Below are 17,108 nucleotides of genomic sequence, written 5' to 3'. Positions count from 1 at the left end.
TGGTGATTGTTGTTGTTGTTGTTATATTTTATTGCATAGTCAACCAGGTGTTCAGACTGGAATTTGCCATTTTTAACCATCTATCGAGTCCTTCCCAAGGACCTGGATAGGCAGATGTAGATGTTTGATGGTGTTACAGATATCATCACAGGATGTAAGCTATTCTGGGAAAGGCTGCCTTTTGCAATTGAGTGATGGTGATTTTGTCAATGCCGATGCTGTTCAAGTGATGATCCAGTTGCTTTGGATTACACCCAAGACACCTATTACTATTGGGTGTTGTTGTTGTTGTTGTTATTTCCTTTCCCAGTAAATAATTGTTACATTAAACTATTTATTTTACTTTATTATTTTAATGTAAAGATTGGTCAAAGACTGTAATAAAGACATCTGATCTGAACAAATATGGATTCATGTATAAAAGAAAAATATGAATCTTGCTTTTATATGATTATGCTAGTTTTGCATGGACTTGCCTACACACACACACACAGAGAAAGTATTAATAACATTTTCCTTTATGTTATGCATGTAGTGAAAAGGGATGATGTATCTATCTGCATAATGTGAAGAGATTAATTGGCCAATAAATGAGTGATGCATACTGCACAGCAGCACTTTTTCTATTCAATTTTCTATACAGGTAGTCCTCAAATTACAACCGCAACTGAGCCCAAAATTTCTGTTGTTAAGTGAGATATTTATTGAGTTTTGCCTCATTTTACACTTCTTGTCACAGTTAAGTGAATCACTGCAGTTGTTAAATTAGTAACCCGGTTGTTGTGAATCTGGCTTTCCCATAGACTTTGCTTGTCCGAAGGCCGCAAAAAATGATCACATGACCTTGGGACACAGCAATGGTTATTATGTACCAGTTGCCAAGCAACTGAATTTTGATGGTCATAAATCACTTTTTTCAGTGCCTTTGTAACTTTGAACAGTCACTAAATGAATTGTTGTTAAGTCGAAGACTACCTGTACAGGAAACCCTATTTGAAACAACTAACTGCCTAATTTTATTTATAGTTCAAGATAGAAAACATAGGTCTCTTCCCTTTTGTCATCATGATACAGGACATATAGGCTGGGCTAAGAGACAGCAACTGACTGAATAAACTCCATGTTGTGAAGGCCCTCTCCAATTCTACTATTAACACATTAACCTTTATATTACCCTCATTCCTTCATAAGATATACTTTCCTCAAGAAAGTCTCAGAGATCCTAATTTTGCCACCTGCATATGTCTAATGGATGACTTGCCAAAGTCTATTCTGACTTTGGTCAAAAACATTTATTCCTATCTCCACTGTATTTCTGCAATTGGAACACTTCATTTTATTCAGAGCCAATTTCAAATTCATACAATTAGAAACAACTATATAATAGAAATGTAAATATAACCTAAAATGATTTAATGTTTTATCTCCAAATTGTAAACAGATGTGTACAAATTGAACTTAACATAGAAGGCAAGATTCTACAACCCACTGAAGCATCTGTAAAATACATTTCTAAGAATTTATGTTCTAATGAAATAAGAGAAAAAGTGGAAAAAAATAGAAATGTATTAGTAAGGAAAAGCTTTTTAAAGGCCAATATTACACCACCATCACTATACCCCACAAAAGAAAGGACAGATTAATTATGCCATTTGCCCAATGAATTTTGGCAATTACCTTTAAGTTATTACACTACAAAATAAGATATAGGTCATGAAATGGACTGGAGATGCTACATACCAAAATAGATTGGAAACAACATACTACAGAACAGTGTGTTATCCTACACAAATACAAACAATTTCCAATTTATATTTCAAGGGGGGGCGGGAGCCAAATTGCTCTAGTTTGATTCCAGTCTTCCTAGAGAAACCTCACTAAACAAGACTTCTAAACTTAAATGCCCATGGCATATTTCTGTTAAAAGTCAATACCAGTTTGTTCTTCCAATGTTTGCTGTCTATGAATGCAGGCTTTCAAAAGAAAAATATTACACAATCAAGACTGCAATTAGCTAAATAGCTCTTGTAACAGAGGCCCCTCCTCTTTCTGTCCTCTTAATGAAGCATCCACTAAAAGCAGCAGAAATATACATAATGCCTGAAAAGCCAAAAGATGATGTAAATGTTTGTTTATTTATCAAATTTACATGGCCACTCATCTCATGAAAAGCAACTTTGGGCAGCATATAATGGTTGCATCTTAAGCATCATGTTCTATGCCAGTACAACACACAAATATGCCTTATTTTGAAAAAGTAAATTCATGTACCCAAGTTCAAATAAAACAAGCTGCAGTTACAATCAAATTAAGGAAACTCATCTGATTCCTCAGCCTAGTCTGCCATGCCACATGTCACAGGTACATGCTGAATTTTGCAAAATTACAATTATCTTCCTGTAAAAGTTATCCAGTTGCCAGTTCTCTCAGAAACACAAGTCCAAGTAATAAGGGTTTATCTAATTTGGCCACAGAAGTTCCCAGGCATAGATAACTTCTGCTGGAACTGCCAAGAACTTGTATGTTCACATACATGAGAAGATAACCCGAGAAGCTCTCAAATCACTTAGGCTGAGCTGTGCAGAAAGTATGCTTTCAGAGAATAAGGCTGGCCTTCAAGGAAAGAAGCAACTTCAAGGAATTTATTTTGCCTGCATCAAAGCACACCACAAAACATCCATTCAATGCCCTGAAAAGCTTAATGAACATTGTATCTATTAGTGAGTATCCTTATGAAACATTATTTTAAAATACCCATGACAAAATACAAATAACCGTAATAGTAATTACTGAACATTTCCTGTGCTTCCCAGCAATGTAAGGCCTGAAATGGGAATAGGGAAACTTGGCGGTGTGGGGGGGGAGAGTAAAGCAAATTAAAAAAAAATAGGAATTACATTTTAAAGACCTTCATTTCTCTAAATTCTTCTCCTGCACATCTGCCAAAGATCAAAACCAACCATCTAGATCACAAAGTACACATGGAATCCATCCATAATTAAAACCCATTCACTATAATTAAAATTAAATTATATGATCAGAAAAGTAAGCAGCATTAAAAAATTAAAGAACAATCCCATTTGTTTCCAAAAGATCTTGGCTGGTGGGAGAATTCTAATTACTTCCAAAATAGCTTGTTAAATAAACAAAAATACAAAATTTAAGACGAGGCAATACCTAGGTGCTCAAGAGCAAAGACAGAATCCAAGTATCACTGTAATAAAACAAGATTTCCTCAGCAGCTGTAACGGGATCATTGTTTCATGTGCTTCCTTGTCATTCAGTTTCATAAAAGAAAGCTGATGTCATCTCACGGTTATTAGGAGGGTATTCTCACTCATAAGAGAAGGATTTGTGCTAGGAGTAATGTCAGAGACTTATCAGGCATTGATTTGATCTGTACATTTTCTGTTAAATGTTATGTTTATATTGCATCGTGCTAGACTGTACAACTGCTTAAAGTTATGTGACTCAAGTGACATATAAGTCTTATATAAATGTCTCAGAAACTCCTTGTTCAATCTAATCTTAGCCATATGCCCATGGAATGGTTTTTAATAATATGTTTCTAATGTACCAATTCAGATTATTATAGGGAATAATAACTTGTGTTACCCTAAGACGCTGTTAGTTCCAAAGTATTATTACATGAGCAATCTATATTCACACATTATGAAAGTCAATAATCACAAATGAAATGCCTTATATATATCAACTATTTTAGGAGCTAAGGAAAAGTATAGAACTATATCAAAATGCTAAAAATGTATTTGCAGCCCTTATTTATAGCACTATACCTGCTTTCAAATTATAATTAGCTGCTACCCCTTCTGAAAAGAAAATACAGCAAAAATATCTGATAAAATATATTATTATATTAAGCCTAGCAAACATAACACAGTTAATGTGCTAATACTAGCAGTAGACAAAAGAGTTTCTCCCTTCCATCCACACCCAAGCTAGAAGAACATACCACAGCTTTTACCCAATGAAAATGGTACTTTGCATCCATGTATTCTGGCTGAGTAGGGGCGTGACCAGCTGCTGATATTAGAACCATTTTTCTCTGAGAAAAAAACCAGTGGAGACACTGAAGGGACACAACCATCATGTATGAAATCACTGGATGGTGGCAGCAATTCTCTGAAAGATAATCTAGAACCTCCCCCCCCCAAAGTCTACTGCATGTATAGCCAAATGAGTATAGACAGATGTTTGTGGGGGAGGGGGAAATAGTGAGAAAAAAAATGACATGCTTTTTATTTTTCCCCACCAATCACACCCACTGAAAATGCAAATCTCATCATGCTGACCTACATATATATATATATATATATGGAACAAAGCAGTTTATTTCTCTGGAAAGATGACCTTTATAAAATTCTTTCTTTCTACACTTAATGAAAATGAATCAATTTATTAACGTATGAAAATGGAGGCAGAATATATTTTTTCCCTTTCTTAGGTATTCAAAGGATTTTCACCATCAAATTGTTAGAAACATGACATGGACTGCAAAACATGGCACCACCAAAACGAAGAGCAAAGGAGCCCATCCTTTTTCTCTTTCCAAGATCCACACCTACTGCAGCACCAACGGCATATAATTCGCCATCACCCTCAGCAATTAAAATGAATCTTCCAAACAAAAAAAAAAACCAAATGCACCAGAGGTCCAGGTTTTGGAGAGAAGGAAAAGAATACCCTAAAGAAAAGAATAGGAAGCGAAAATCAAGACATACTTAAAATATAAGTGACTCGTTTGGCAAACAGAAAATTCTTTAAAAACAGGCACACACGCACGTGAAAAATCACATTTCACGCTGTGGTGCTGCAAATGAATGTAAATGAAAAAACGCTATGCTTTTCAAAGCCTTCCTAAACCCTCCGCCGCTTCTCATGCAACTACATCTACCCTTGAGGGTCTCAGAGACACACCCCTCCTGCCCCATTTTGAACTGCGAGAATCTCCATTGAGCGCCGACCTTACAATACACCAAAAAGGAAAAGCACTAATTTGCAGAGCGGAGACAGGTGGCGAGTGCGTGTTGGCAATAAGGCTCTTCTACTCGGAAAGGAGTGCGGTTAGAGGCGAGGAGAGATAAGCTATTCCAAATGCTACGGCTAAGAGGTAGCAGTAACAGCAACGGTAAAGGCTGCGCGAAGGCGTCTATCCGCCGACCTTTCACTCCACTCAAAATCACGCTGGGTTCTGAAGCCGCTGACTCCCCAGCTATTTTATCTGTAATCTGCAATCGCTGCGTAACCGCACGCACCTGTGCGGTCCACGCACCCCGCCCGGCCATCCCCGACCCCCCCACACACACACACACAAACGCTTGGAAAGTCTGAAGGCCCTGGGTGTACCTTCCCCGACTGGACGCAGCCGGCACCCCTGTGGGAGAGCCTACCTGGTGCTGCGGCTGCTAACTCTGCGGCAGGGAGAGCTCGCTGGAAAGTCTCGCTCACTAGAGCCTGGAGGAGGGGGAGTGACAGGAGAGAAGGAGCGACCGAAGAAGAACGCGCTTAACTAAAGCCGGGAACGCGCCCTAAGCTCCGGAACCTTCCCTAGAAGAAGCCGTACACGCGCGTTCGCGAAGGCCCACCCAATGCTGCCCAAGCCGGCTCGACCAAGCAGGCGCAAAAAGCTCACCCGTGTCCTCTTTCATCAGACACCACCCTACAGACGTGTGCGCATGTGTCGAGTCGTTGCGCTTTTTCCCAGCCTGTGTTCTTTGTCTCCAGAAGGAAAAGACCATTTCCCAAAAAGAATTGAGGTGAGGGTGAGGATGGGGGACGCATTCGCGCGCCCTAATAGGCAAATAAAATAGTAACCGCCTTCATTAGTATACGCCGATATAACAGGCCGAAATAGGGGTCTTTTCTGTAGTTTTAAAGCTGGGGAAAGACTGCTTTGGATCCGGGAACCTTTTCTCACCCCTCTTTCAGAGAAGGCTAAAAGGCCAACGGAGGATGTTCCATACAAACAATGGAAGCCAGCGAGCCTCCTTAAGGGTCTTGTTAAAAGCAACAACTAAAAGGGAGAGTAAATCCTAAAAGGAGAGCAAGAATAGAAATGGCTTCTGTTGCTCTCCTTATCTGTATTGATAATACACATTTTCATTTTGAAATACGTTACTTTTTTGCTTTTAATATTTTAATTTTAATATTTTACTATATTTTGTTTGTTTAAAAAAATACTAAAACACAGAAAAGGATAAATTATATACATGTTTCATAAAAGGTAGTCATGGGAAAGGCCTGGCAACCCTATTTTTACCCAATCCTCATGGTCATCACTTTGCCCTGTCCTCAGCTCATGATTTATACTCAGCCCTACTTTGCTACTTTCCGTAATGCAACTCAATCCTACATAAGCTGCCACAATCCTGCCACTGTGCTATCTACATACAATTAAAACCCTTCTATATGTTTCTAATCTTTAATTGGACAGGTTTTTAAATCAAGGTACCTCAAATGGGCTAACTATAAGAATGCATCCAATATCTGTGACCCATGGGACTGAAAAGCATTTTCACACCAGTTGTATTGGCGAAGTTATGGCCAGTGCAACAATGCTACACCACCCTGCAGCATCACAATCCTGTACTCATGTGATCATGATTTCTGACAGTCCCTACCTGCTTCCCATAAGCAAAGTCCGTGGGGACGACAGCAGGAATTTGAAACTCACCCCCACTCCCACTGCTTTTTTACCTGCCTGTAATCATTTGGTTTATCAGATGAGCTACCAGGTTATGCGTTATCTAGATCTCCTTAAAATGGTGCTTTAGCCACATTCCAAAGAGCTGTATCCTTTGCCCAGAATAATTTTGCTACATTTTTGTTTCCAGGTAACATTGACATTAGGGAGAAGTTTATACCTAGAAAGGAATATCAGACAGTAATGAGAGTGACTATTTATTAACTAATCAATGGCTTCAGTAAATTCACTTGCCCAAACTTATAGGCAATCCTATGTTAGCAAGCCACAAAGTAAAACCAACAACAGGTCAAAACTGTAAATCCCCAATATAGGATATTCTATTTATATTCAGCAAAGGCTGGGTTCTGCTAAGGATAGTGTCAGAAAGGTCTCAGTCTAGCCTGTTACTGTCTGGTCATTCCTTAACTCCACTGTGATAAATAAGATTTCTGTGCTTGAATATCTATGCCATCTGAAAAATCATAATATCAACATAAAAAGAATAGTTTAAACACCATGACTTCCTTTTGTTTCATCATTAATCCCTCATTTTTATTTGTAGTTCATTTATAGTTTGCTCTTAATGTAAATGAACTACCATATTAATAAGCATGATTAGTTTTCATTATTTGGCATGAAACTTTGGGTATCCAGATTATGTCTAAGTATATAAATATTATTTTTAGCTATTCTAAATTTAGTTAGATGTTGTCTAATAAGGTACTGTTATTGCTAGAGAATCCCTCAATATTTATTGAGATCATTGTTAAAATTGGTCTTGACAAAGTCCTTTTTGGTGAATTAATTCCTTGGTTTTCCCAGGTTTGCTCTAGCGTGAAAAGGATTAGCCAGCAATCAAAATTGCTGCTGCCCAGGGTACACCCAATTGTGATTTGAAATATTGGTCCACGGTCTTTGAGGAGGCTCCTTCTGTGTACCTTCTGAAGTCTCTCAGTGTGACACTCAATAGGATGCTTTCTTTTAAACAGCATTGCATGAACACTAAGGCTAAAGTCAGCTAGAGGAACAACATCATCAGGAAATTGATGAAATACAAATAGGGAGCTCAGCCATATATGTTGCGCACATCAACTTTGGCGTCTCTGCAACTGAATATGCTGCTCCAATGTGGGGAGTATCTGCACACATGGAATAAGTTGATATTGCAACTTCTCAATGAAGCCATACACTTAGTGACAGGTTATCTCAAACCTACACTAATTGAGAAAATATATCCCCTCACTGGCTTTTCTCAACCTAAGGTCACGAGAGAAGTAGCAGCTGATGCCAAGAGAATTAAGTAAGAGAATGATCCTCGATATTCTCTGAATGGACATATGTCTCAAGCCCACCAACTAAAATCTAGGAACAGCTTTATGGCAAGAACAAAATATTTTCAAGGGTACACAAGAACAAAATCAAATTAAAAGATGGAAGAAAGAGACCACTGAACAAGGAATAACATTAAAGGAGGATATGGCTAAGAATTTGACCTCCCTTATACTACCTGGAGGATCCTGAATAGGTTGAGAGTTGGAGAGCCTAAATGAAAAATCAATGCGCTCAAGTAGAGACTTTAGTGGATAACAACATGCTATGTGAATCTGGAGAGACTCAGAGGCTGGCCCATCTGGTCATATGTCAGCTACTACCAGAAATATGTACCGATAATGACTTATTTTTAGCCAATGACAAAGTCAAGAAGATGGCTTCATCCTAGCAGTTTAAAGTTTGATCTAGACAAAGAAGAAGAATTCAGTTAGATGATAAGCATTTTAAAATACTGAAACTTTCCATAAAGTCATTTATGAATTGCTATGATGCTCTTAATCATCTCTTTTCTATTAATTACTCTAGGAGGCCCAATAAAATGCCGAAGGACACCTCACTTAATGTTTGCCAAGTATTCTGCTTCACCTATTTTTTTATAACTTTTTATACTATTTTATCAAAATTATTGGGGGTTAGTGAAAATAATCAACTTGGGGCTCATCCTCACATTCCAGTAACTGCAGCACAAAGATGCTTGTTTATTTTTAATGGACTTATTTCGATGACAATCACCTTTGTTTCATTGGCAATCAATTGTGAAAATAGTTTAGTTGTAGCTGTTTAGGTAGCAATAGTAATATAGTCTTGCCATCTTATTATGGTGATATTGGAAATGTCCCAACTAGGACCCAAGATCTGCCAAGTTCCTATTGGTCTCAATGTTACTTTACCCTTAGTCAGTGGGCATGTTGTCCATGGTCACTTCAGCTTGGGCTCTTATAGAGACTAAACATTACTGTTCACATTTCTGCCAAGGCATTGGCTGGCCTTGCCAAATATGCTGTCTGGGCATTATGCATGCTCTTTAGATACTTATATAGCACTCTTCTGAAAAAGTAATGTCTTTTTTAAAAAAATCGTGTTTAGTTTTTTTAAAAAAATGCACTAGATCCATCTTTTTTTTTAAAGACCAGCAGTCTTTGAAGAATCTGCCAATCTTATATTGATTTAAGCAAGGATTGTGAGTTGCGTCCATCAGTGTGTTGTTCCTTCCTAGACTAATTCATTAACAGGATTGCAGCTTTATTTACATGACTATACCTTTTACTGGTTTTGTTAGTCACAGGGTATAATAGTTTACATACACAGGCTACTTTCAGATACTGTCCACATAGATTCCCTTACATAATTTGGAATATAATATGAATTGGTGTGAATTCCTTCCTTCCTTCCTTCCTTCCTTCCTTCTTTCCTTCCTTCCTTCCTTCCTTCCTTCCTTCCTTCCTTCCTTCCTTCCTTCCTTCCTTCCTTCCTTCCAGGAGAGATCACATGAGTAGTTTAGAGGCATAAAGTGACATGGGAGGGAGCACCCAAATGCTCTTTGCAATTTCTTCATTGCACATGGCAATGTATCACTCAGGCCATTTCTGACATGGGAATAGCGTGCTTCAGAAAGAATGGTAAACCCTGGTAAAGAAAAAAAAATAGCCTAGCTAACAAGTTGTGAGACAGAGGAGGAGCACAGGATGATGCATAAAACAGTTCTCTCAATGTGCTGGACAGTTCCCTTCCAATTAACCCTGCTCTGTTCCACCTCTGCACCCAGTCAGCTATTTTGGGATGTTGCCAAAAGCCTACTTGACATATATTCCGAAATAGCCCATGTAACAGGACACTAACATGGAGCGCTACCATATTAGTGACCTGTCACTTGGGCAACTTGAAAGATAATTAAATAGCTTATGCCCCAGACACCCACCCAATTCATCCACTGCACCTCATCACATATTAAAAGAGAATTATTAGTTATCATTTTTCCTGATTTATGGGTTCTGAAGCAGAAGAAATCCATCTGAAGGAATCAATGCTTAACTTATCCTGCATCAATACTATAAACACAATACTACATGCAAACCTCACTGACAATTTTATTCAGAGCACAGGTATCAGGTAGCACAAATTACACCAGCATACCTTTCTACCAGCTCGAGGACTGGAAGAATACTGTATTAATGCAGGCTTGAGGAAGAGCCTTAATTGAAAGGAAAAGAAGTAATAAACCTGAATGATCTAATCTTATCTAACTGATGAATATATGGAAGAAAGTGATTTTTATTATAGGTCATTAAATCAGTGTTTACTCTTAATAATTACATAAACCTTCTCTGGGATATTTCTCAATCTGGCTCTTCAGGTCTTGCAACAGTGAATCCATCATTGCTACAATTCACCTTGTTGCTGATTGTTCTCTTCCTCTCTTTGCCTCTAATTTTCCCAGCATTATGGGCTTTCTCAAGAGAACTGGATCTTATGTCCATTATTTGTGCATAATGTGTCCAAAATATGATAACTTGAGCCTAGTGTCAAGCGTGCCGTGATGGGAACTCTGATCTGTTCAATGATACAAAAGCATGTTTTCTTGGCTATTCATGGGGCAGATAGTTCTCATTGAACAACAGTAATTGGGGCCTGAATTCCCATCGCTAAGCAATTCAAGGACCTCACACAAGGATTATTTTCAACTTCCTGCCAGCATCCCCATTGACTTTACTTGTGGGAAGCTGTTACATGATTGTGAAGGCAGCAAGCTGTAATGGTCGGGAATCTAGACCAGTTGCTAAGGGCCCAAATCATGATCATGTGGCAGCGGCACTGCAATGGCCTGACTGTTGAGGACCAATCATAAATACCACTCATTCAGCACTGTCGTAAATTTCAATGATGGCTAGAGTGATTGCTAACTGAAGTCCACCTGTACTTATAGGAATCTTCTCCAACAGCAGAGCTCAAAACTTTCAATGTAGTACAAAAGCTCACAACAAACAGTTTCAACTGGGAAATCATTAACACCTTAGACCACACCAAATCCAAACATTTCAGGAAAATGCTTGAAACATGACATTCAGACAATGAGCCATTGATAGAGACATAAAGTCAAACCACATTTGCACTCCATTCAAAAGAGACAATAAAAAACCCAGAAAGAAAAAGAGAAAGATCAGAATACAGGTAGTCCTCAACTTATGACTACAACTGAGCGCAAAATTTTGTTGTTAAGTGAAACATTTGTTACGTGAGTTTTGCCCCATTTTAGGACTTTTCTTATCACAGTTGTTAAGTGAATCACTGAAGCTGATAATAACCCGGTTGTTAAATGAACATGGCTTCCCCATTGGCTTTGCTTGTGAGAAGTCACAAAAGGTGATCATGTAACCTTGGGATACAGCAACAGTCATAAATATGAACCCATTGCCAAGCATCTGAATTTTGATCACATGATCATGGGGATGCTGCAACAGTTGTAACTGTGAAAAATGGTCATAAGTCACAATTTTCAGTGTAACTTTCAATGGTCACTAAACAAAGTGTTGTAAGTTGAGGGCTACCTGTATATCTTGTCCAGCAGCCAATATTCTGATAAGCAAGGATCAACATTAGACCAACAATCAGAAAGTAATAGTCAAGGAACAAAAAGGAGGAAACTATAGCCTCAACAAGCTGTCAGGGCCAGCTACTAATGTATATGTAATAGGCAGCAAACCCCACACTCATTTTCACTGATGATGTTACCTAGTTGGGTTAAGAAATGTCTGCAAGCAAACAACTTCAGTAAACAAGAATTGCACATCTCAATATTCTTTTTATCCTTCATCTTTTTATCGTTCATCAGTTGTCTGTACAATTCTGATTGTTGTCAGTACGAGCATATCTGAGTATATTTTCTAAAAGCCACATGGGTACCCTACCAAGCTATTCTATATTTCTTGATTACTAGTTCCTCTCCTGTGGATAGTCATTTCCAAAAGACCACTTCAGTAACTTCTTTGTTAATTCTAAGGATGATTGCTATTTAATCTTATCCAAATTTTTCATTGTGCTTCATGATTCGTATTAGTAGTTTCTACATTATTTGCATTTTAAACTAACAGTAATATCAGAACAGTACAGTCTTTCTCAAGTTTTAAAAGTATACCCATTTTGTTCCAATTCAGGATCCCTCAATATTTTCAGCATGTAGATAAATAAGAAAAGCAAGTAAACAGCTTTGTTTCACTCCTTACTGACATGCAGTCAATCTATTTCACTGTGTTCTGTCTAGACTGTGGCTTCCCTGCCTGTGCACAGATTTCTTATGAAAATGAGAACTTCTGAGATTCTGATTAATTGAGGATATATCACAGCTTCATAATTAATGACACATATTGATCATGTTGCTCTTGGTTTTGTTCTTTGATTTTGTTTTTCAGCTTTCTCAATTATCCAATAGGCATCAGCAATAATGAATCTTGTTCTTCAGCCATTCCTAAAGTTATCTTAAATATTCTGGAATCTCTTTTTCCAGGAAGGACTGTAATCTGAATTGAATGATCCAAACCATCATTTTGCTGAAAATAAAATTAAGAATATTGTATGATAATTTGCACTAATAAGCCACCTTTCTTTGGTACAGAACACGAACTAATCTCTTTCAATCTATTGGCCACTACGTCATTCTCTAAATTTCCTAGCACAGCATGATTAAAATCATTACTGAATCTTATATTTCATGCCTTATTTCATGAATTTCATCAATTTCTGTAGCCTTCCAACTTGGTAATGATTGGAGTACTGACCTAACTTCATCTTCTAATATTATAAGAAAATCTTTTTTTTTAATGTTGATATGTCTCCTACCCAGAATTTCTTTATACTCCTTCCATCTTTGATTTTTTGTGACCTTTAGAATGGAAATTCAAAATTAGAATTTCCTCTTAAGTTCAGAAATCACTTGGAAAACTTTTTTTTCCATGTCTGTTTACATCTTCAGCATCTTTATAGATGATGTAATATCATCATCTATACAGCTTTCTGAATTTTTTTTGGTTAAGTTCCTTCTTAAAATATTGGTCTTTTTTGACTTCAGTGTCCTCTCTTCTCTTTTCACTTCAATTCTGATATTCTGTTTGCTTTCTTCTGGTTTTCGGTTCATTCTTATTAACCACTTCATTTTCTCTAATTCAGGACTTCTAAACAATTCCTGGTTATCTCCTTGAAAATAGTGCTCAAGATCATATTGTGGAAACTGGGTGTTTTTGTTATTTTGTTTACTTGTAACTTGCATTTGAACAGTTTGTGATTTCTTCACAGTTGGCTTCTGACCACCTTTTTGAGCTTATGACTAAGCTCTTCTGACTCCTTGTACAATAATATAGTAAAGTAGATTTTGCGGGGTGGCGGGCTGCTCCATCTGATGTCTGTGTATATTTGCGCTGTTTGATTATTTGAAAACTATGTTCACAATGAAGAAATTTCTGTTGCTAAGAAAGACAACTATTAAGTGAATTTTGCCTGTTTCCCCATTGCTTGTGAGGTCACAAAAGGTGATCACGTGACTTTGGCATACAACAAGTCACAAATATGAACCCATTCCAAGCATCTGAATTTTGATCACATGATCATGGGGATGCTGCAACAGTTGTTAAGTGAAAAATGGTCATAAGTCACATTATTAGTGACGTTGTAACTCTGAACAGTCACTAAACAAACTGCTGTAAATTGAGGACTATATGTCAAGAGAAGTAGCTGAATGCAGTGGGAATAAGGAATTTAAGTTTTTACTAAAATAAGAAGAGGTAGGTAGTGAATGAATGGGTGCTGTATGACTATAGATTGAATATAAAAATGATTGACTGCTACAAATAAACATCAGGCAGTTTGATGATGCAGATAATGAAGACTGAATCATAAACAATAAAAGAAGAGGCACTGAATGGTGAGAAAGAGGAAACCTGAAAAAGTCATCGCTGCATGGCGTTAATAAGATCCTCAAAAAGAGAGCAATGAGAATCTTAGAGAACAAGGAGTAATATCTGAAGTGATACAAGGGAATGATGGATAGAAGAATGCATTCAAATATATAATATGGAAAAGTATATGGGGTGTTGGTAAAAACTCAAATTAGTTATATTTCTTTTTCCTTTTTCTTATCTCATCTGTTTCATATCTTTCTTGCACTTTGCATAATGCTGCTTTTCCCAAAAAGAGCATTTTAAAGGGTACCTGTGTAAATATATAAGCACAACAAGTAGAATGTGCTAGCAATCAGTGCTATCCTGTTTATAGGGTTGTCTGCCTCCAGATCACTGATTAATAACTGAGTGTGTTATGTGAATGTACTGAAAGCTTTACCACTTCAATCTTATACAATAGCCAGAGTCTATAAAATTGAGTCAGTCTATAAATATATATAAAAATTATATTTTCCCAAATTTCAGCCAAAAGTTTGCCATTCTCAGCCAACAATCTAAAAAAATATTTTCAATAGGATATATTTTGCACTTTCTAATATATACTTCTCACTTTTCTATTTGATTCTCATTCTGGACTCTCATCCAGATTGGCCCTGGACCAACTCTGCTACATGGCATAGTGTTTTTTTTAATCATTTAGATTATGTTTTTCTTGACATGTATCAGTAAATTTGATGCTAGCAGAAAGCTGAAGCTTTATTTTTTATTGTTTTGTAACACCAAGGTTTTGAGTTTACCTGGTTTTCTAATGGCTTTGCTCTCTTTTTATCATAATCCCTACCTTTATTATTTATTATTATTAATTATTGTCTGCTTTACCTAACTATGCCAAGGAAAGAATACATGCAACTTTAGTCTTAATTCTTCTTGCAAAAAAGGGGGGGGGGAGTTGACTTTTTTTCACTAGGTGTTAGGTCAGCAGCTTTTCCACACACATGTAAGCAATATACATTGAATTTTTATCTCACAGTCTCTGAGTTCAGGTAAATTGATGCTATTATCACCACCACCACCACTATCATTACTTTGCATGCAAACACAGAGGCTTCATACTGCACTGCAATGCAATTTACACCCAGGGTGAAAGCTAGATTCCAAAAATGCCACCATTCTATCCTTCCAGCATCACTGCTACCTGAGATTTTTTATAAAAAAAGAAAAAATGGCATCTTTGTAGCACCATGATTACCCAACTAGTTGCCAGTAAAACAATGCATATGTATGCAGACACAAATAGCGAGAGAAATTGCACCTGTCTTCTGAAAATATGGAGAAAAATGGAGCTAGAAATTGTTAGGGGTTTATTTTTGTACGGAGTGGTAATAAGTAGCAGTTAGAGCACGGTTTATTTTTAAAAATATCCTAACTGATGAGATGGCAATATCACATATCATTCATAGAGTAGCTCTTTTGATCATAGATAATTCTAGAGGATTTGAAAGTGTTGTCACAGAGTTTTTGCAAGTGAGGGTAGGTTGAAATGTAGGGACAATGTACTGAATAAGATAGCTGGAACTTACCACCTTGACCTAAATCTTCCATTCATCAGCTCTACTGCATTATAATCCACAAGTCAAATCTATTAATCTCCTAGCATTTTCTTTTTAAGAGGAAGAAAATAAATCAGAGCTGGCAATGAATGTCCACAGATAAGGAACAAGAGCAGTCAACAGGAAAGTACAAAGGAGCAAAGTATGGAAATTATATATGAAGTTTACTTACAAAACACAGAAGTTAATTAAGAAGAGAAGTAATATTTGAAGATACATAACCCATTTTAAATCATTTGTCAAAACTATAAGAAGTCACTAAAGGCAGTTAAAAACCAACAGTGACACCTACTGGCAGGGTTGAATAACAGAATAAGGCACAGTTACATCCAATAAAACAGCTCCTCCAGCTTAGGCCCCCAACGCCAGATGTTTTTAGCTTTATGATTCAAAAGCACTCTTAACCAATGCTGTTGTAGATCATTGAATATGTATTTATTTATTTATTTGATATATTTGCCGCTCATCTCTTGTACTGCAAGCAACTCTTGCAGTACAAAACTACATTCAATAAACAATGGCTCTTAAGTAGGTTTCCAGAGTAAACATAAACTGTTAATCTGAAATGTTATTATTAAAGGAGAATATAATCAATGGGTTAGATCAGTGCTTCTCAAACCTGGATAAATTACCCAAAATTGTGTAAAAGTGGGGTTTTTTAAGGTAAAACCCAAAACCATTACCCAATCACAATAGGAACATTTAAGTTGGGACTTTTTGATAAGCAGTTAAAAACAACTTTCTGATAAGCAGTTTTGGATAAGGAAGGAAAAATATTGGGAAGCACAGTCTTAGATGATTAATGGGAACTATTACCATTAACTGAGTAACTAATGTTCGGAATTGGTCTCTGACTTGACAAAACTATTGTGAATTAATACCCATTCATTATAGCTTATTCCAACTATTTCAGTGATCCTACATTCATTTGTCATGATGTAAAATGGGGTGGGGTATTTTTTTCCTGTTGAAAACTGGCAGAAAGAAATAGGTAAAGGTAAAGGTTGCCCCGCAAATGCGTGCTAGTCGTTTCCGACTCTAGGGGCCGGTGCTCATCTCCGTTTCAAAGCCGAAGAGCCAGCGCTTGTCCAAGGACGTCTCCGTGGTCATGTGGCCAGCATGACTAGACGCCAAAGGCGCACAGAACGCTGTTACCTTCCCACCGTAGTGGTCCCTGCATTTTTACGTGCTTTCGAACTGCTAGGTTGGCAGAAGCTGAGACGAGTAACAGGTGCTCACTCTGCTACACGGCACTCGGAATTCGACCCACCAAACTGCCGACCTTCTGATCGACAAGCTCAGCGTCCTAACCCACTGAGCCACCGCCTCCCTCAGAAAGAAATAAACCTCCCATTAAATTATCAAAAGCAACAATAGTTCTTGCAGGAATTTCTCTTCCTTTGCATTTAAGATAACTCTTGTCAAAGACAACAAGTAGAACAACCAGTCTTAAAACTGAGAATGAAGATATTGAAGTGTTAAATTGCTTCTGCCTTTTAGGATCAACCATCAGCAATAAAGGCAAAGCAATCAAGAAATACATTGCCAACTAGCACTTGGTAAAGCAGCCTG

General features: G+C 37.3%; 1 protein-coding gene across 1 annotated transcript in view; it reads right to left on the bottom strand.

Annotated features, from left to right (window-relative positions):
* Positions 1–5,713, bottom strand: part of LOC308678126 (microtubule-associated protein tau-like) — a 92,190-nt gene extending 86,477 nt beyond the window's left edge. Inside the window, exon 1 of the mRNA XM_081345004.1 lies at positions 5,654–5,713. Within this exon, the coding sequence (XP_081201130.1) occupies positions 5,654–5,669 (16 nt within the window). The 5' untranslated portion in view covers positions 5,670–5,713. The remainder of the gene's footprint in view (positions 1–5,653) is intronic.
* Between the last annotated feature and the right edge of the window lie 11,395 nt (positions 5,714–17,108).

The sequence above is a fragment of the Vipera berus genome (assembly GCF_964194415.1).
Source record: "Vipera berus genome assembly, chromosome: Z".
Lineage (NCBI taxonomy): Eukaryota > Metazoa > Chordata > Lepidosauria > Squamata > Viperidae > Vipera > Vipera berus.
The sequence above is the reverse complement of the archived record's forward strand: the minus strand, read 5'-3'. Positions and strand labels throughout refer to the sequence as shown.